The 18,014-nt window shown below is 44.2% G+C and overlaps 1 protein-coding gene across 1 annotated transcript; it reads left to right on the forward strand.

Annotated features, from left to right (window-relative positions):
* Positions 1-3,954: 3,954 nt before the first annotated feature.
* LOC119163587 (uncharacterized) lies at positions 3,955-15,140 on the forward strand. Its single transcript, XM_037415615.2, has 3 exons — positions 3,955-4,510; positions 12,299-12,476; positions 14,641-15,140. Exons 1-3 carry the CDS (start codon positions 4,331-4,333, stop codon positions 15,078-15,080), a joined length of 798 nt encoding a protein of 265 aa, XP_037271512.1. The 5' UTR covers positions 3,955-4,330; the 3' UTR covers positions 15,081-15,140.
* Positions 15,141-18,014: the final 2,874 nt, after the last annotated feature.

Here is an 18,014-nt window from a genome sequence, read left to right on the forward strand (position 1 = left end):
TTTCTGCTTCAGCGGCGTTCATCACCGCCGGTCGCGTGCTTTCACCCGTGGAGGGGTGGGAGGAGGGGGGAAAGGGAAGAGAGATATAATATAATTTTGGACTTTACATGAAGACATGATGGCGACAACAATGGCGACGGCAGAAACCCGTCGATGGTGTTAATATATCTGCTATCGCAACAAAACAGAATAAGACAGACACACAGGGAAAAGAATGAATGAAATAGAGAAATCTAGAAAGAAATAGAATGAGACAAAAAAAGAGTATGAGAGGAATAGAGCTAGAAGGAAATGAAAGAAAGAAAAATTATGAATAAGAAAGAATTAGAAAGAAATATGCACATAGAGAGAAAGGCAGAAATATAAACAGAGACAAAAGAGACCGAAAAATAAAGAGAAAATAGAAAAAGGAAGAGATCAAGAAAGAATGAGGAAAATTAAAAAAAATATACGTAGAAGGTTGACCAGCTCCGCGGTTCCTTCAGACTTGGCAACACTCGCCCGAAGCTGGCTTAATATTTAAAAAAAATTCTCCTGTTTTCTTGTCACACTTAGTTCTTCAACCCTCTGTAGAGTACCAAATTAGCTAGTAGCGTCTTGTTAAATTTCCAACTGTCTTGTTTATCTCTCTGTCACTCGCTCTGGTCGGTCATTGAATAGTAGCAATCACTTGTATAGCAGAGAATGTCTTCTAAAATGCATTGTATTCACCGGGCCGCCCCGCCGCGGTGGTCTAGTGGCTAAGGTACTCGGCTGCTGACCTGCAGGTCGCGGGTTCAAATCCCGGCTGCGGCGGCTGCATTTCCGATGGAGGCGGAAATGTTGTAGGCCCGTGTGCTCAGATTTGGGTGCACGTTAAAGAACCCCAGGTGGTCTAAATTTCCGGAGCCCTCCACTACGGCGTCTCTCATAATCATATAGTGGTTTTGGGACGTTAAACCCCACATATCAATCAATCAATCAATTATTCACCGGGCAAATTACGATACAGGTCAGTTAGTTAGCTAGCCACTTAGTTATACAGGCAGACAAACCGACGATAGATAGATAGATAGATAGATAGATAGATAGATAGATAGATAGATAGATAGATAGATCTCAGCACATATAGAAATATCCGGTAGACGTGTGGGATATCCCCTGCCTTTTGTCTGGACCAGAATAAAGTTTATTTCAACAACCCAGACGTTACCCTTGCGATCAGGACAACTCGAGACTTTGTTCTCATCACTAAGGCGTCACAGCGTGCGATCCAGTTTGTAGCTGCCAGTGCGCTTACTTTGAGGCTTTGTTTGGACGCCGCCATGCCAAAAGTATGAATCGCTGACCTTCAGATTGAGTTACAGGACACCAATGAATGCTGTCTTTCTGCGGCGAGCGATGAGTGAAAGCGGACGAACGGAGCTTGTGAAATACGCTGCGTGGGTACGATGACCTGGACATCGTTGGACCTGGGTGTTTTTAAAGTACTTCATTTACATTATGAATGTGTGGGCAAATTACCATCCTGAAAAGACTGATCTTGTGGAAAATGTCATCTAACGTTGCGGTTTCAAAGAAGGCCTTTTTCGTATTTTATATCTTGGCTACTTCTGAAAGATATTCGTCGAGAAACATGTCGATACTATCTTAAGCAATGAGTTCAGTAACGAGAATTTACACCCAGGCAAGATCAAACGCGGTCATTTTAAAGGATACCCATAGTGATCTCCAGAATGACTAAAGAAAAATATGAAACTGTGTTTGGAAAAGTAGAGCTCTTGTTGTACGGTTACACTTTAAGACATGGTGACGGCATCGGGTGCCTCACTACAAAAATTCACAGCATATCCTCGGGGTGAATGGAGACGAGTGGACTTGCTCCGGAGAGAATCACCGGTAAACCGTGCATCTTCTGCGTAATTCGTCCGGTCGATCATCATTTAAAGACGTGAGAAACGCTGTGTGTGTGTATACCGTGCCACTTGGGTCTCCCGCTCTCGTACGGCAGGATCTTAGCGGCGGCGGCATCGCGCAGCTTCACGTCGCGCTTCTTCCCCGCGGGCTCGCACATCGGGATTCTGTCTGCGCGCTCGCCGCTCTGCAGCCTTGTCCATCCGACGACTCCGAGCATGCGCCACCAGCGAATGAATTTTATAACAACGCTTGCCCTGGCGTACGTCGCCGCACTAAATCGAACGATTGCCCTCCACAAATGACACGCGCATTTGTGACATCATTCATATTATAACATCTCGCATGTTTCATCATCAACTACAAGTACCGCCATCTAGTTTTATAACATCTAGCATATATTTATCAACTACACGAACTGCCATCTAGTGAACACTGCAGGAACTAAATCTATAGGTGGCTACCAACTACAACAACTCCATGTCTCAGAGAATGTACAGACCCATGCCTTAAGAAGCTTCGCCCCTACTAGAAATGAATACCCGAGACCAGTGATATTTTTTTGATGTGATGCCGATCCCTTTTTTGTATTTTTCAGGACCAGATTTATTCGGTACAATACAGTGCAAGTAAAAAGTTGATATAATACAGAAGGTGGTCCCAAAGTAAAAACTGTCAGGCGGACCTCCTGTGAATTCATGTATAAAAATATAGAACAAAGATTGGCAACTAAGGAAAAAACAGCAAGCGAATAAAACAAAATGAACGTAATGAAAATTATTATTGAAACTCATGGTAGTTCGAAATATTGACATGTAAGTGATAAAACAGGAGATAACTAATTGGATTAAATGACTATAACATAACACATACATATCACTAACTAATACAGTGTCACTTCAGAACCTATACACGTACACATAAATGCATATAACCGTATTTAAACACATATATACACATACATATATATTCAGGTGTCGCATGTTCTTAGTAAGAACTGTTTTAGATGCCGCTGAAAACAATGTAATGAGGGGCTTGATTTAATAATTGATGGTAGTGAGTTCCAGAAAGAAATTGCAGAAAACAAGGCTGTCATTTTGCCGTAGCTATTGCTTATTTTTGGAAGCAGAAGGTTACTATTTTCAGAAAACCGTGTGTTATTAGTATTCTGGATATGTGTGAGGGAAAGTATGTCAGTGGAAATGTCACCGGCTCTACTTCTGAATAATAAAATTCCAAGTTTGAGTTGAAAGGTGGAAATGAACGGTAGAATTTCGAGAGTGCTAAAGAGGGGTGTGGCATAAGCGTATACTTATTTTTAAAAAAGTATTTCTAAATACGGGACGATGACGTACGGACTTAGTCGGTAGCGAAAGGTCGTGTTTGGGACCCCTAGTCCAGATAATTAGAGAAAAAGAACGTCACAGCTGACTCCAGTCAACTGCAGCCTGGACACGATCGCACAAGAGAGCTCTCGGTTTGCACGAAACACGCATGAACTCAGAATATACCGTCTAACAATGCAATGATCCATTATCCTGCAGTGCAGGTAAAAAAGTATAAAATAGTACGATATCGCTACACAACACCTGGGAAACAATACTTTTGTGTTGCCCCATCCCCTTTCTTTTGCAGTCCGACGCTACAAAATACAATAAACCTTACTGGGACCAGCTAGACTGACGTAACGAATTCGCGATACAAGAAAAGAAACTCTTCTGGAACTTCGTTATAACTGTCTGGAACGACAGCCAGGTAGAAAAAAAAATTGAATATTTTTTTTTTTCATCAACCTCGCTGCTCTGTGATGACGCGGTGATGGGACGACATTTGCACTAGAGGCTTTTCGCGCTAGCTCATAAGCGCGGTCGTCTAGAATTATTGGAGATAAGCGAGCACCGGTTGAACCGAAGGTGACCACAGGTGGACAATGACAGCTACAACGTCGTCAGCAGGTGCTTTCCCCTGCTTGCCTGCTTGCCATCCCTTTGTCTTCGCAGTCCTCTTTCCTTCGAGTCCTGGAGACGGCGCCTGGGCGGCAGCGGCGTGTCGTGCAGTGTTGGGGCGAAAATACCGGAACATATCGGAAGCTGCATTAGTTTCTGAAGCTTCGAGACCGAAACACAACGCCCCCAGCGCTGACGACGGGGCACAAAATACTTCGCAATAATTGGGGGTGTGATGTAGGGATAGCGTAAGCTGGCAAAACGACTTCATCTATAAGACAAGGTGTTATCAAGACTCGACGTCCTACCTGTTGACGCGCCCGCTCCACCCACCCCGCAAACGTCAACATCGTCTTGTCCGTGACAGAACCGGAAATCCAAAGGAAACTTGACCGTCGTCACGAGTTAGCCTGTCGTCTGCTGTTAACGAATTTCGGCCGAAGGTCTTCGGTCTTCGTATGCATTTCCTGAATTGTTCGCACTGACCGGCCATGCTGATACGATTGTCGATTCTGTTGGTGACCTGCGCCTTCTCGTTGGCGGCGGAAGTCCGTGTTGTCGACAAAACGGAAGACAGTCCTTTCCCCAAGTGGCTGATCGAGATGGGCAGTCGAGTCAACGAATCGGACACAGCCATCTACAGCACCCGAAGGCCACGCGTCACAGGAAAGGTGAGTGCAGATGTTTCCATTTGTGATGCTATTGTTCTTCTATGATGATGTTGTTGTTCTTGTTGATGATGATAACGATGCTGCCCTCTAGAATTCGCATCTCTTTTTGTTTTGTTTTCCTCGCATAATTGCATCACGTCAACTGTGGCTTTCCGACGCTTTGTATTTTCGTATTTTCAATTTGCCTCCGTCGTGGTACCTGTGCTGCTGTTTAGATATTCGGGAATTCTGCTTCTTGAATCTCGAATCTTGAAACTTATGGTCATGAGCCTTCCCAACGCTGGATCCGATTAGAGGCCTTACGGTCAACATAGACCTCAATGGGGCTGCTCCTATTGGGACATTGCGCGTACCAAGTGTAATGCCAAGATATCCAGGCAGCAATACCCGTGGAAGGTGAAGACGCTGCTACGCCTTGTAAAGTGGATTGACCGACTTCGGTTGCAGTGCAATACTCCAGGGACATTTGAAATACGGATGAAGAAAAAAAAAAGAAAATCAGAAGATACAACAATTAGGCGGAATTCGGTAACATGAGGATGTAAATGCATACTGCAGAAAGCAGGAGTTGTATGAAAAACAAAAGAAACAAAATCACAATGTGCCACTAAGAGTACTGCATGCTGCGAAAGCTTAGGTAAGACCCTAATTTTAACCAAGTGGTTTAATATGACGTTTAATTTAGTCTAATTCTAATGGGGGCGCAGGCGTATATCCTACTCATCATCATCATCATTTTCTTCTTTTTTTATTGCAACCATTTCTCTTTCTCATTAGGCCGCTGTGGTCGGATTGAAACGTCGAAATAGCGCTCAACACTGCAACGCGTTGAAGCCAGTTAACACCGCCAAGTTCTTTTTTTTTTTCCTCGTTCCTTTACCATGCGGTTCTTTCTAGCATACGTGTAATCCTACTTTACAGGCCACCGTGTGTTATTAGAATCCTTTCGTGGTTTTCATTTGGTTCATTTAGCAAGACTTATGTTTGCTCGCGTTAGGAACTTGAGGTTTTCGATGTCTTGACTTCTATTTCGTCCGCAGTTGCCGTCTTTCCTTTCTTGTTGTCTTGCTGCAACGTAAATATCTGTAAGAATCAGCATTCAGCAGCACCTAGATATGCCGGCGGGTTTAACGTATCACGCATTTAAAAGAAGGGCAAGAAGCACGCATGCATACGGTCTGAATCTTACCACTCGTTATTCGCTAGCGCCTCCTTGCCCAATATCGCGACCCAACACACTGCGTTTTCCATTGTACGCAGCCGTCTGCTCAGCTATTGTGTTCGCTCTTTCTTTCCTTGTTTCCATCTTTATTTCCAAGGTCAATTTCCTTATCTGAATAACAACCAAAACTTGGCATTCTAGTAACTGGCCTGTTTTCTTTCGTTTCGCTTCCGTCCCTAGAACCTGCCTTGTCACAGCAGTAGACGAATGAAGCGCGAACACGCTATGGTTAACAATAACGCCTTCTCTCGTATACTTCTTTTTTTCTTGTGGGGGGGGGGGGCGAAGGTCTTCAGCAACTAACCTTCTCCGGCGATGTATCAGCGTCCACACTCGTATCGCAACACCTGCACAGCTGTACCACCTGAGCCGTCTTTCTCTCCGTCCATCCGTTCGTATACGTGCATGCGTACGGGAGGATGGACGGAGAAAGATGCGGACCCCATCTCTTCGCCTTGGTTGTAATTTCTTCTTTCTTCTTTAGTTATATTGTATTGAATTTGATTGAATAGAATTGAATTGATTTTATACAAGTGAAAAAAATACACTTTGTAAAGAGAAGACTAGAGGCTCAAGTTCTATTAAGACGAAATCCTTAGATGGTACATCAAAACAGAAAAGTGACCGTTGGCGTTAGCACGATGAGCGATGCAGAAAATGATGATGTCACTTAATACGCCACTGTGACGTCTCAGGTTCTCTATTATCTGGCTTCAGCTAACGTGACGTCAGATGATGGCTTGACACATGGCATCATCGCTTGGTCACAGGCGGGATGACTCATCCTAGCATTTGCTTTCGGATGACGCGCAAAAGAACGTTAGGATGACGTGCAGAAGAAGACGAAGGCTTCCTTCGAGAGGTCTTAGACAAAAGCACAAGGGAACGGGACTGATGTTTGGCCCATTTACGGGCTATAGAAAATAGCTTCTCAATTTCACAATCTCGTTGAAATGCGCAGTGTCTCCTTGGCCCGCCTTCTTTTGCTACAACTGGTGTTTTTTTTTCCCCTTCACCTGAAGAAATGTAATGTCCCTTTGTATACACATGTGTTCTCATAAGATGGCTTGCAACAGAGCGTTGTTGCGTTCCAATTTTTTTTCTTTATGTAGGGCGTTCACAAGAACTAAACATTCATTTTTCTGTCCTTGTGGGTCCGTGGGACGTCACGCCGGTCACTTCATTTGTGTACGTTGCATTTTTATAAATTTGAAAAAGAAGGGTAGCCGACCACATACAATTACTTCTTTCTTTTCGTAACTTTATTTATTTCTCGCCAAAACGACCTGCCTCAAGCAGACACGTAGGCACATTGATGAAGCTGCATAACCACATGATAAAATTTTAAGGACTCAGTTGCATATTGTTTGAAACCTTCGTCCTTAGTCCGTCAGCAGTCTTGAAAAGATTGAACGAAAACAATGGGAAGCTAGTAGAGTTCGTTCGCATACTTGGACGAAGAAAGATTAGCTGCTTTCATAAAGTTTAGAACATCCAGCGCGCTTGTCCATTTAGTTCGTGTGTTCCTACGCACGCGTGCTGAAACAAAACGTTAAGGGATTGTTCTGTTTCTATCAATGTTTGTTCCATCGGAGCGTGCATTGAAACAAGAAATTATAGACTCTCTCCCTCTCTCTCTCTCTCTGGATGATCGTCTTCATAGGAAACTACAACGCAGAAACTTTTATCTATCTATCTATCTATCTATCTATCTATCTATCTATCTATCTATCTATCTATCTATCTATCTATCTATCTATCTATCTATCTATCTATCTATCTATCTATCTATCTATCTATCTATCTCTTTATCTATCCATCTATCTATCTATCTATCTATCTACCTATGTATCTATCTATCTATCTATCTATCCATCCATCCATCCATCAATCCATCCATCCATCCATCCATCCGTCCATCCATCCATCCATCTATCTTTCTATCTATCTATCTATCTATCTATCTATCTATCTATCTATCTATCTATCTATCTATCTATCTATCTATCTATCTATCTGTATGTCTGTCTGTCTGTCTGTCTGTCTGTCTGTATGTATGTATGTATGTATGTATGTATGTATGTATGTATGTATGTATGTATGTATGTATGTATGTATGTATGTATGTATGTATGTATGTATGTATGTATGTATGTATGTATGTATGTATGTATGTATGTATGTATGTATGTCAATCTACTCGGCCACTAGAGCGCTAGTTTAACCGTCTTGCTGAACGACCACCCATCTTGGTCTCCTGGGGACGTTTATACTAGTCGATAGTGTCAATCAAAGAGCAAATGTGCGTATTTGGCCGCAACTTCAATAGGGTAATGTTATGTAGCGTCTTACTTTATCTTTAAAATACATAGATACGTTTTTTTTAAACATTGCAGTGCTTATTAAGGTGCACTGACAATGTGCCGCCGTGAACAAAAAAGCGGGTGTTTTCTACGCTTCGCGAAAACTAGAGTAACTGTATATGCTACCTTGGAAGAGCAGGAAGAGCAGGACGAAACTTTGTTGTTCATAAAGGGAAGGAGAAATGGGGGAAACCAAGTTTGACGTGGGCTAGGTTGGGGCCCAAGGGGCCGCAACACTAGCAGACCAGCCCACCAGCTTGGCCTGTATATGCAAATTCGGGCTCCTTAAGGACCTCTCCCAAGCTTCCGGTGAGGCAGATGGCTGCAGGAGCCTCTCGGGTGGAGGGTTGTTAAGACAAACCCAAATACGTGGTCTTTTCGTGCCTGTGCTAGGTCACAGTTTACACTTGTGGTCTTGTCCTGCCTGTGCTAGGCCACAGTTATTACACTTGTGTAGCTTCTCATCTTTCACTATTGCGGCCAGCATCCTCGGGCATAGTATACAATGAGTCTGAGCCCTTCGCAGTGTTGTCGCTTAGGCCCCGGTTACTGCTTCATCTGGAGGTGGATAAAGCCTTCTTTGTTCTCGGTGCCGGCTGAGCTGGTCTCCGTAGCTGAGCGCCAGGTCATTCGGATTTGGTTCCTGGAACCGCACCACTGCCCGGTTTATGTTCCCTCGGGCTGTCTGGTGAGCGGCCTCATTTCCTGGGTTACCACAGTGGCCTGGAACCCAAATGAGCCTGATTTCTTGTCGAGGTCGTGCTAATTTCGCAGTGCCGTTCTATTTGTATACCCTGCAGCATGTGCCTTGATAGCCGCCATCGAATCCAATATAATAAATTTTGTGTTCTCAATGGTAGTTCCAATAGCAATCACTGCTTCTTCGTCCTCGGTTGTGGAGCCAGCCTGAATGGTTTCTGTCCGCAATGTTCGTCCATAGCCATCAACTGCCGCAATAACATAATTCATCCCGCCGGCGTGACTGGCGTCCACATACGCTGCTGGTTTGTTGTCCAGTGCTTTTTTGAGCGCGTCCGCCCACGCTTGACGACGTCCTTTCTTTAGACTACCCACGTTTTTTGGCAATGGCAGGATTTTATTTTAGCTCCGATTTCGTGAGGTATTTTAAGCCTCAGTGTGGTTCCAGTTAGTGGTTTTAACTTTAGGAGCTTCAAGACGTCATGTCCTTGTCGAGTGCAGGATAGTCTCCACCATTGTGATGCTCGTTGTGCTTCAATTATTTCGTTTACGGTGTTATGTACAGCCAGTTCCAAAAGTTTCTTGTTGCTGACCCAAGTGGGCAATCCTAAGGCCACTCTGTAGACTGACCTAATTATTATGTTGATTTTATTCGTTGCATCGCTTCTGAGGTACAAGAAAGGTTCATGTGCACGTGATTCTACGAATGAAGAAAGACTGGACTAACTCGCAGGCTTCTTTTCCTTGTAGCCCATGATTCCGTCCGCTTATTCTTCTCAGGAACCCGATGCCTTGTCGCGAAGTGGTTTCCAGCCTTTTAAGGCTCTCTCGAACGAACCATTTTACTTCTAAAAATAGGCCGAGTATCCGTATGGTGGTTACTTTTGGTACTATTTCTTTGTTTACCGTGATGTTAAACGTGTGTCTAATAGCTGGTGGTAGTTTAGTCGCTATAAAGAGCTCTGCTTTAGCTTGAGAACATTTAAGTCCATTCAGTGCCGTGAAAGCTTGCACTGTGTCGGCTGCTTTTTGTAGAGCTTTCTTGACATCGTCTGGGCTTTCTGTTCTCGTCCAAATCGTCACGTCATTTGCATATATTGCGTGACGAATATGCGGAATATTTTCCAACTTTACTGGCAGTTTTCTCATCGGGCAGCTAAACAAGAAGGATGACAACACAGTGCCCTGTGGTGTACCTCGTGCTCCGAGTTTTATTACTGGACTTTGGATTCCACCAAATTGCAGGATGACAGTTCTGTCTTTGAGAAAGGCTGAAATGTAGTTATACGTTTGCACTCCCACATTCATCTCAGCGAGATTAGATAAGACTGACTTGTGGATCACCTGATCAAAAGGTTTTTGAACATCTAATCCTAGTACTGTCCTGGTGGAACCGGGAATGACTGAGTCCACGATGTCTTTTTTATCATCCACATGATGTCTTGAGTGGACATACCTTGCCTAAAACCGATTAGGGTTGGTGGAAATAGTTGATGTTCTCCTGTGTGTTCATGAAGTCTGGCTAAGACAGCGTGTTCCAGTGCATTTCCCAAACATGAAGTCAGAGATATTTGCCTTAAATTTTCCAGCTCTAACTTCTTCCCGGTTTAGTAATAGAAACTTTGGCTTCTTTCCAAGTACTGAGGATGTTTCCAGTGTGCCATATGTCGTTGTAGAATTTAGTTAGACTTCGGATAGACTTATCATCCCCATCTCTCAGTATCTTTTTTGTGACACCATCTCTTCCCGCGGCCGAGGTTGTCTTGAGATTTGCGAGTGCTACCTTGACTTCAGCTTCGGTGATGTCTGCATCAAGTTTTTCGTTGTTGGTTCCTTCGTACGGGGGATAGGTGGCTTCGCCTTCTTCCAAATTCAGGTACCTTTCCATTAGTATATTTATGATGTCGTCGTCCGTGCTTTTGAATTTCTGCGCCAGAATTCGCATGCGTCTTTGTGCAGCCCCTTTAGTGTTGTCTGGCTCCGATAGGTGCTTTAAAAGCGACCACGGGTTTTTGGAGCCTCTGTTTTTAGAAATTACTGCTAGATGACGCCCCTGTCTCACGCTGCGCCTATTCGCCGATTTTCTCGCGCCGAACGTCAAATAAACGTTTTATTCTCTCTCTCTCTCTTTCTCTATCTCTCTAGACAGAAGGCTATTGTCTTTCGACGACCTTCGCCAGAAAAGCACGCAGATATATGCCGCCATTTTTTTTCAATCGAGAGAATGATAAATGGTCACGATATTTGTGATATGAAGTGTTAATGATAACTAACAAGGTTTTTTTATTATTGTGCCTAACAGAGAAGACGAATCCCTAATATTATTTTACGTCATAAAGTGGTAATGTGGGCTGCCGGAAGAGCTTACATTTTATTCTTAGGTCATAACCGACCGAAGGTGGACCGAAGAAATTTAAAAGCATGCAGGCATAGAACGCAATCGTGTGCTAGTGAAAGACAAGATGAATAAAGGGCCATCGGGACGGGACATATTTTCGGAACGGACGCAAAGAATAGGCTAAGGATGACGATAGCGTGCGCGCGCTCGCAGACAGATGCGTTTGCGAGGATGCTAACAATAGCACGTTGTTCGGACTATTGTAATACTCGTTCATGTGACGTCACAGGGGAAGCTTCCCATTGTACGGTACCGAGGCGTGGCGTCACGATGACATTGGTGCGCTGCATTATCACACCCACGTTTTTTTAACTTTCCAGTATATTTACTGAGAAGAAGGAAAAAAAAAACACTATAGTTATCGACTTTGAGTCGCATTTGGGCAAATGCTTAAAGGGCCGTGTGAGCTTTGTTTATTTTTTTCCTTTTTCCTCTGGATTCCTGTCTTATTTCTTACCCACTTCACAAACTTCACCGAGTAGATGCATTTCCGCATCGCAAGGATGAATTTTGGGAACCTTTTCACCCTACACCATCATCAAAGCAAATTTATGGTATTTTACGTCAGATGAGCTATATCTCAGTGGCAGTTATCCCGCCTATCACCTTTTTTCCCTCGCGCAGTAAATTCAGTCCGCTGTATTGTCGCTATGAAATGTATCGTTTTTTTTTAATCTTCATCGCGCATGGTATTAGTTTTTATTTGGTAAAACATAAACTCGTTTTAAGATTGTCGCAGCTGTGACATGCAACCGCTCCCTTCTTGTGCTCAACAAACGCACACTTTCGCTTGCTGTTTGCATGCGTGCGTCATCTTTACATGTATATACTTATCTATGATGCTTGCTGTTTATTATATTGCAATTGTATCTTTCCTCGTGGATTTTTGCCAAATCCATATGTATATGTACATGTATCTAGTGTATCGCCCCTCTTACTCAATGCCTCCATCCCTGGGGCCTGTGAGGAACCTTAAAATAAATAAATATATAAAAAATAAATTTAGTCATAATCGATTTCGCAGTCGTTCATGTCGTTTTAAGATGCTGTATGCAGCCTTGGCTCGCAATTCAGTGGGAGATACAAACTTTCTTGTTTCTTTACAGGTGAGGGGAGGCACAATATGCCTCAACACCGAAGAGTGTGGCGTAGGCAAGTGCTGTCTACGGCGGGGTAAGGACCCCCGACGGAAATGCAGACGCTTTCAGCGCATCGGCCAGCGATGCACCGACGACCAGATGATGGGCGGCTACTATCAGAACTACTGTCCCTGCAACAGGCACTGTAAGAGGCTTGTTTTCATGCCGGCACGTCATTTCTGCCAGTAGAAAGTGTCGACGTGTTATATATTGATTACATTAGAGTATTAGAGCACTTTATGGAAATGCAAAAAAAAAAATATGAGTGTGCTTGTTGTGATTCACAATGAATCTTGTAGCACACACACACACGCACACACATATACGCACACACACACACACGCGCGCGCACGCACACACACACACACACACGCGCACACACACACACACACACACACACTCACACACACACACACACACACACACACACACACACACACACACACACACACACACACACACACACACACACACATGGGTGAAGCAATTGACCACGGGACGATGCGCATTGACCCGTGGTCAATTGCTTCGCCGTCTTTTTTTTTATTGCTCCCTTTTTGTGCTACAAACAAGATTCCCCACGGACGTATTGTACGGTACGATGGTACCACTCCTGCTTTCGCAATCGTGTTTTCCGCTGGTGAAGACATCCCAACAGCACAAAATATTTTTTAACTTATTATGAGATGATTACACTTGATTGCTGCCTGTCAGTTTTGCTAAAAAGGCACCTGTTGTCTGGGGGACGTTTTGAACAATGTCAAATTCTGCCATCTTGTCAATTTTTGTAAACTGGAATTTCGAACCAATCGGCGAGGCTGCAGTGGCCCTTCGGAACAGTCAGAGAGTACCAATGGCGCAATTCTACAACGTAGCGGACTTCCACTGTGCCCAAAAGAGGACACAGGAACTGGGAGAGGCTTAGGCGTATTATTGTGGTGCAATGGAATTCAACCCCGAATCAACAGCGAAACGGAAACCGAAGCACTGATGAGCGCAAAAAGCAGATGACTATAATGACTTCACCGTAAATACGACTATTACAGATGTGTAGTTCTTCCGCGTTCGTTGACGTATGCGCGTCATGCGTGCTGTAACTGGAAGAGCAGCCCGCATAACGTTTCAACAAAGCCAGTTGATGGTTCATATTGTTACGTGGTTTCGGCTGACTATAACAGGGCATAATGGGACATACCCAAAAAGGGCGCCTCCGACTGAGAGTGAAGAAGTGGACGTTGTTGGTGAGCTTTAATGGCGTTTGCAGTTATCTTCATGAAACAAAACGAATGCGCATCTAAATTCCACTTTGTATATTCGTTATTATAATATTATTAAGGAAATTCTAAACATACATTTTAAACGCGTTCGAAAGTACTGCAATTTCAATTCATGATCTATATTCTTCTGTCTGGTCGAAATGGCAAAAGGAATTATTGCACTCTTTCTGTATTTACGTGTGCTTTATCCTCATTCTGGTAGGATTAGGTATCATTCGAAGGGCCTTAAAGTTCATATCCTCAATTCTTGGCCTATCTCCGTGAGTGGGCAAGAGCTATAGTGGAGGAGGCATCATCATCATCATCATCATCATCATCACCAGTGAGCTGTGTTGTGGCTGCGTACTGACTACTGTTATTTTCCACACAAAATATACTGACGATCACTCATTCTGGACGTCTTGAAAGAATGGGCCAGCTACGCTCTTGCATGTTTCAATTTCACCGCTGAACTTAGGCGAATTTCATTACTTTGCAATTATTACTGAAGCCGCCACTTTTATGAAATCTCAAAGCGGCAATGACACTTTTGCATGAAGGACTTCGATCGTCCCATTCGACATAACCACAAAATTTCACTAAGTGTAAGGTTAATTTATTTGCCTTAGTTAATTATTGTACCAAACGATGTCTTAATTGCCTTGTTAAGATGCCTGTGGCTGCAGAAGAGGAAATTGTGAGGGCTGCGAACAAATATAGCATTTTCTTTTTTTTTACTTTTTGTCATACTTATTGAAAGGCGCAATATGTTTCACCTCTGTTCATCAGATATTCAGTTGTAAGTAAGCGCATCGCCCATTCGCCACTTACTTTGTCCACGCCTTTTTGTGTGTCACAAGTTTCGCCACGTATCCTCACTAAGCAACGCATCCTTGCATCTTTTTATATTACCGCTTAAAAATGCTAAAGGTCCGTAGCGTCTATGTGTGTGTTGTGGTCCCATTTCTCTGGCGTCTGTCTCACGCCCATCCATCATTTAGCCAACGCGTGAAAATACTTGAATTGACTTTGAAAACTTTTCTTCCATCGTAGCCATCTGCTCGGTGGTCGGCCACGTCCTCAAGTGCGTCAAGAGACAACCGACACAGCGACCGGCACCGCAAGGTCCTCAACCGACCCCGCCGCGTGAGGAGAAGGAGAGCAAAGAGAGCGAGGAGATATCGACACGACCGGGGACGCCTCCGAAGAACCCGACCTTCAACCAGACCAAGCTCGACTTTCCGGAAATACCAGAGTTCTTCAAGACTTTCGGTACCTCAGATACGTTGCCGTTTCCAAACGAAGAAGAAGGAGGAGGCGGTGAGGAAGGAGGCGAAGAAGAAGAGGAGGCTGGGAGACAGGGTGAGGACCTGCCCGAGGACATAAATGAAGGAGGAAGGGCAGCACAGCCGCAGGAACCGCCAGAGGACTCCGACGAGAATGAGGTGTCTACACGGGGCTCTACTCGGAGCCCAGGCGCTCGCCGTACTTAGCAACCAAGTTCTTACGTGTCAAGAGGTAGTCGTAGCAACCAAATACACGCGACGCATTCTAGTGTGGGTCCTACTGCAGCGGCTAGGCTTCCCAGGCACAATATTCCTGGCCTGCCACCACCTCCGGTAAAATGCTTCTTGGCAGCGATGGACGAGGCATGCGTAGCTTGCTTTTAATCACGACTGACAGTTAATGGCTTCGTTTCTGGTAATAAGGCAGGTGGTATTAAATTGACGCGTAGCCAGAAATTTTATTCAGAAGAAGGTGGGGGGCGTAGCCAATGTGTGCCACTGGTATTGAAGGGTCAAATTAATGCTTCTGGGGGCCTATTGGTGGAAGTACGTCATTTTTGCTGTTAGGACCCGTAGACATTGCTTCAGCTGGGAAGGGCCTTGATCAGAGGAACTCTTGGTCACTATACCCGCAACCGTCCCGCACTGCCTCTCACAAACAACTGCTTGCGTAAACGAGCTTGAGGATATATAGGATTAAGATATTTGAGGCAAGTGTAGGCATCCCTTCACATTGTTCCCATGCCGTAACTTACGGAGCAATACCTGCCTCCGCCCTGAATACCTGGTCCCTAGATTTCCTCAAGCGAATCAATGTGAGATGCTATTCAACCATAAGGCCTCCCGTAGTCTTCCATACGTCCTGAAGAGTTTCTTTTTGGCGCTGCCTCAAGCTCGTATTGTGCGAAAGGCAAGGAGCTGGCCCTGCTCTGGGAAACAGCACACGACTTCAAATTACGCGTTAAAAATAGTTGTAGGTGTAATAGTGCTATTGTGGCTCAATGTGTGTGAGACAACGCAGTTTGTTAGGTTGAACTTGTTTGAATTAAACAGTTTATATTAGAAGTTGAACCGTGATACCTTCATTCACAATTCAGGATTAACTCGGGGCATTCTAAGCCTTGTACACGAGAAAAATTTCAGCACGTTGATCACTTACGAATACGAATGTTAAGCGCACTCCCAACTCTTCTGCATTATAATGCTCTTGGATCCAGCATTCAGCACAGCTGTTAACCTTGTACCTTTCGCAGATGTGTATGCGCTGCACACTGCACTCATAACATCATAGAGCCTCTTATTTGGGACTACTTGGGTCATTTGTATAGTAAACCGTAGTACATAGAATCTAAAAAGCGCAGGAAAGACAACGAAATACCCAGAGTCACACAGACACAGCGCTGAACTCGACTGTTTTATTGCTTAGAACACAAGGTTTTTTTACAACCTGTATCAAAGCAACGGGATGGTGATTGGATGAAATATTTCAGTCATCTAGCGTGCAGTCGTCTAGAGTTGCGCTGTCATTCTTGTGGCTGCTCCCCGCATTTCGAAGGGTATACACTTTCACAGGCAGGCATGGCGAGCAACTCGTTCGCGAAATATCGGAGGCAGCCGAAATTTGGAGGCTCGATTGGTGATAGTTGTGTCAGCAGGCGCTGGCTTTTCCCTCTTACAAAAAGAGGTAGGGGGCCGTCAAAAGTTCCCAGTCTACTATCCCGTGTATTCCTATGGCAGCGTCACCTGGGAATTTTCGACAGCCCCTGTGCATTACCGAGGGCACATGCCTCTTCAATAGCTTTGTGTCGATGATGTATTATATTCGTAATCATGAAACCTTCATTACTTTGTTTTATGCTCGTTTCTGAGTTTATTTCAGGATTTGTACGTATAAATACTTCTTTTATTTTCTTTTTGTATATCGTATGCCAACTTCGTTTTTAGGGGCGAAGCTCCTTAGGGCGTGGGCTGTGCGTCCCCTGTAGCCTGTATGTAGCCACCTCTAGTTTAGTTCTTGCAGTGTTCACAAGATGGCGGTACCGTCCCCTGTATGTAGCCACCTCTAGTTTAGTTCTTGCAGTGTTCACTAGATGGCGGTACCGTCTCCTGTATGTAGCCACCTCTCGTTTAGTTCTTGTAGTGTTTACTAGATGGTGGTACTTGTAGCTGATGATGAAAAGATGCAAGATGTTATAAACTAGAACGCGGTACTTGTAGTTGATGAAAGACGCGAGATCTTATAAAATAGGAATGATGTCACATATGGCGCGTGTCATTGGTTGAAGGCAATCGTTCGATTTAGTGCGGCGACGTACGCTAGGGGGAGCGATGTAATAAAATCGAGTGGGCAAAATGTACAGAGGATTCATGGTTTACCAGGTTTACCTCCGGAGCTTCGCCCACTCATCATCATTCACTTCGTGGATATGGCGGAATTTTTTTTTAGGTATTAGACTACGCTGCCACCATTCCCATTGATTGTTCATGTCGGAAACGTGTCATATGGAATTAGCATAAATATGCATGCAATCACCTTCCCGTCACGCTGGTGCGTGCCGTAGAAAGGCGTTGCGATCGAAGCGATTAAGTAGCGGTGAGTTCGGAACTGTTTCGGTGTGTCTGCTTATGTAACATCTTTTGTCCTGTTTAGATATTCAGTATTTGAGGAAACTTACCTATGCATCCGTTTCAGCGCAGCACTTGCAGCTGGCGTAAGTAGCAATACATACAATGCTAATATGGAGGCTTAAAACAAGGAAAATCACGTAGTCCGGATGTTATGTAGTTTAAGTAAGGTGTTTCTGAGTGTGTAGCAAGTACCCAAGGTGGCTCTTGGTTTTCGGCCCTCTTTGACAGGGAGAGGTAACATCAAATATCGTTATCACTCCAGGCACAAGCCACTGCGGCTGTGATAAAAACGAGGCCCTTTTCCGGGTGATGACACGCGCATCATCTTTCTATCAACCAAGCCCATCTCAACATCTAAATATGAGGCTGACTGCATGAATAGCAAATTGTGTTTGTTCAGAAGCACTGTTGCTGTCCAGTACTTGCACAGTGCTACAGTTGTGACTTTGTATTTGTTTTGTGGCTATAGTGTCACACCAGACTCGTTCTTTTTACACCTTGTTCCCTTTCCAA

Source organism: Rhipicephalus microplus, chromosome 9 (genome assembly GCF_043290135.1).
Source record: "Rhipicephalus microplus isolate Deutch F79 chromosome 9, USDA_Rmic, whole genome shotgun sequence".
NCBI classification, from domain to species: domain Eukaryota; kingdom Metazoa; phylum Arthropoda; class Arachnida; order Ixodida; family Ixodidae; genus Rhipicephalus; species Rhipicephalus microplus.

Excerpts from the sequence above, each read along its gene's own strand:
- LOC119163587 (XM_037415615.2), top strand. The coding sequence starts at position 4,331 with ATGCTGATACGATTGTCGATTCTGTTGGTGACCTGCGCCTTCTCGTTG. Across the intron at positions 4,511-12,298 it reads GGCCACGCGTCACAGGAAAG|GTGAGGGGAGGCACAATATG; the intron begins GTGAGTGCAGAT and ends GTTTCTTTACAG. Across the intron at positions 12,477-14,640 it reads CTGTCCCTGCAACAGGCACT|CCATCTGCTCGGTGGTCGGC; the intron begins GTAAGAGGCTTG and ends CTTCCATCGTAG.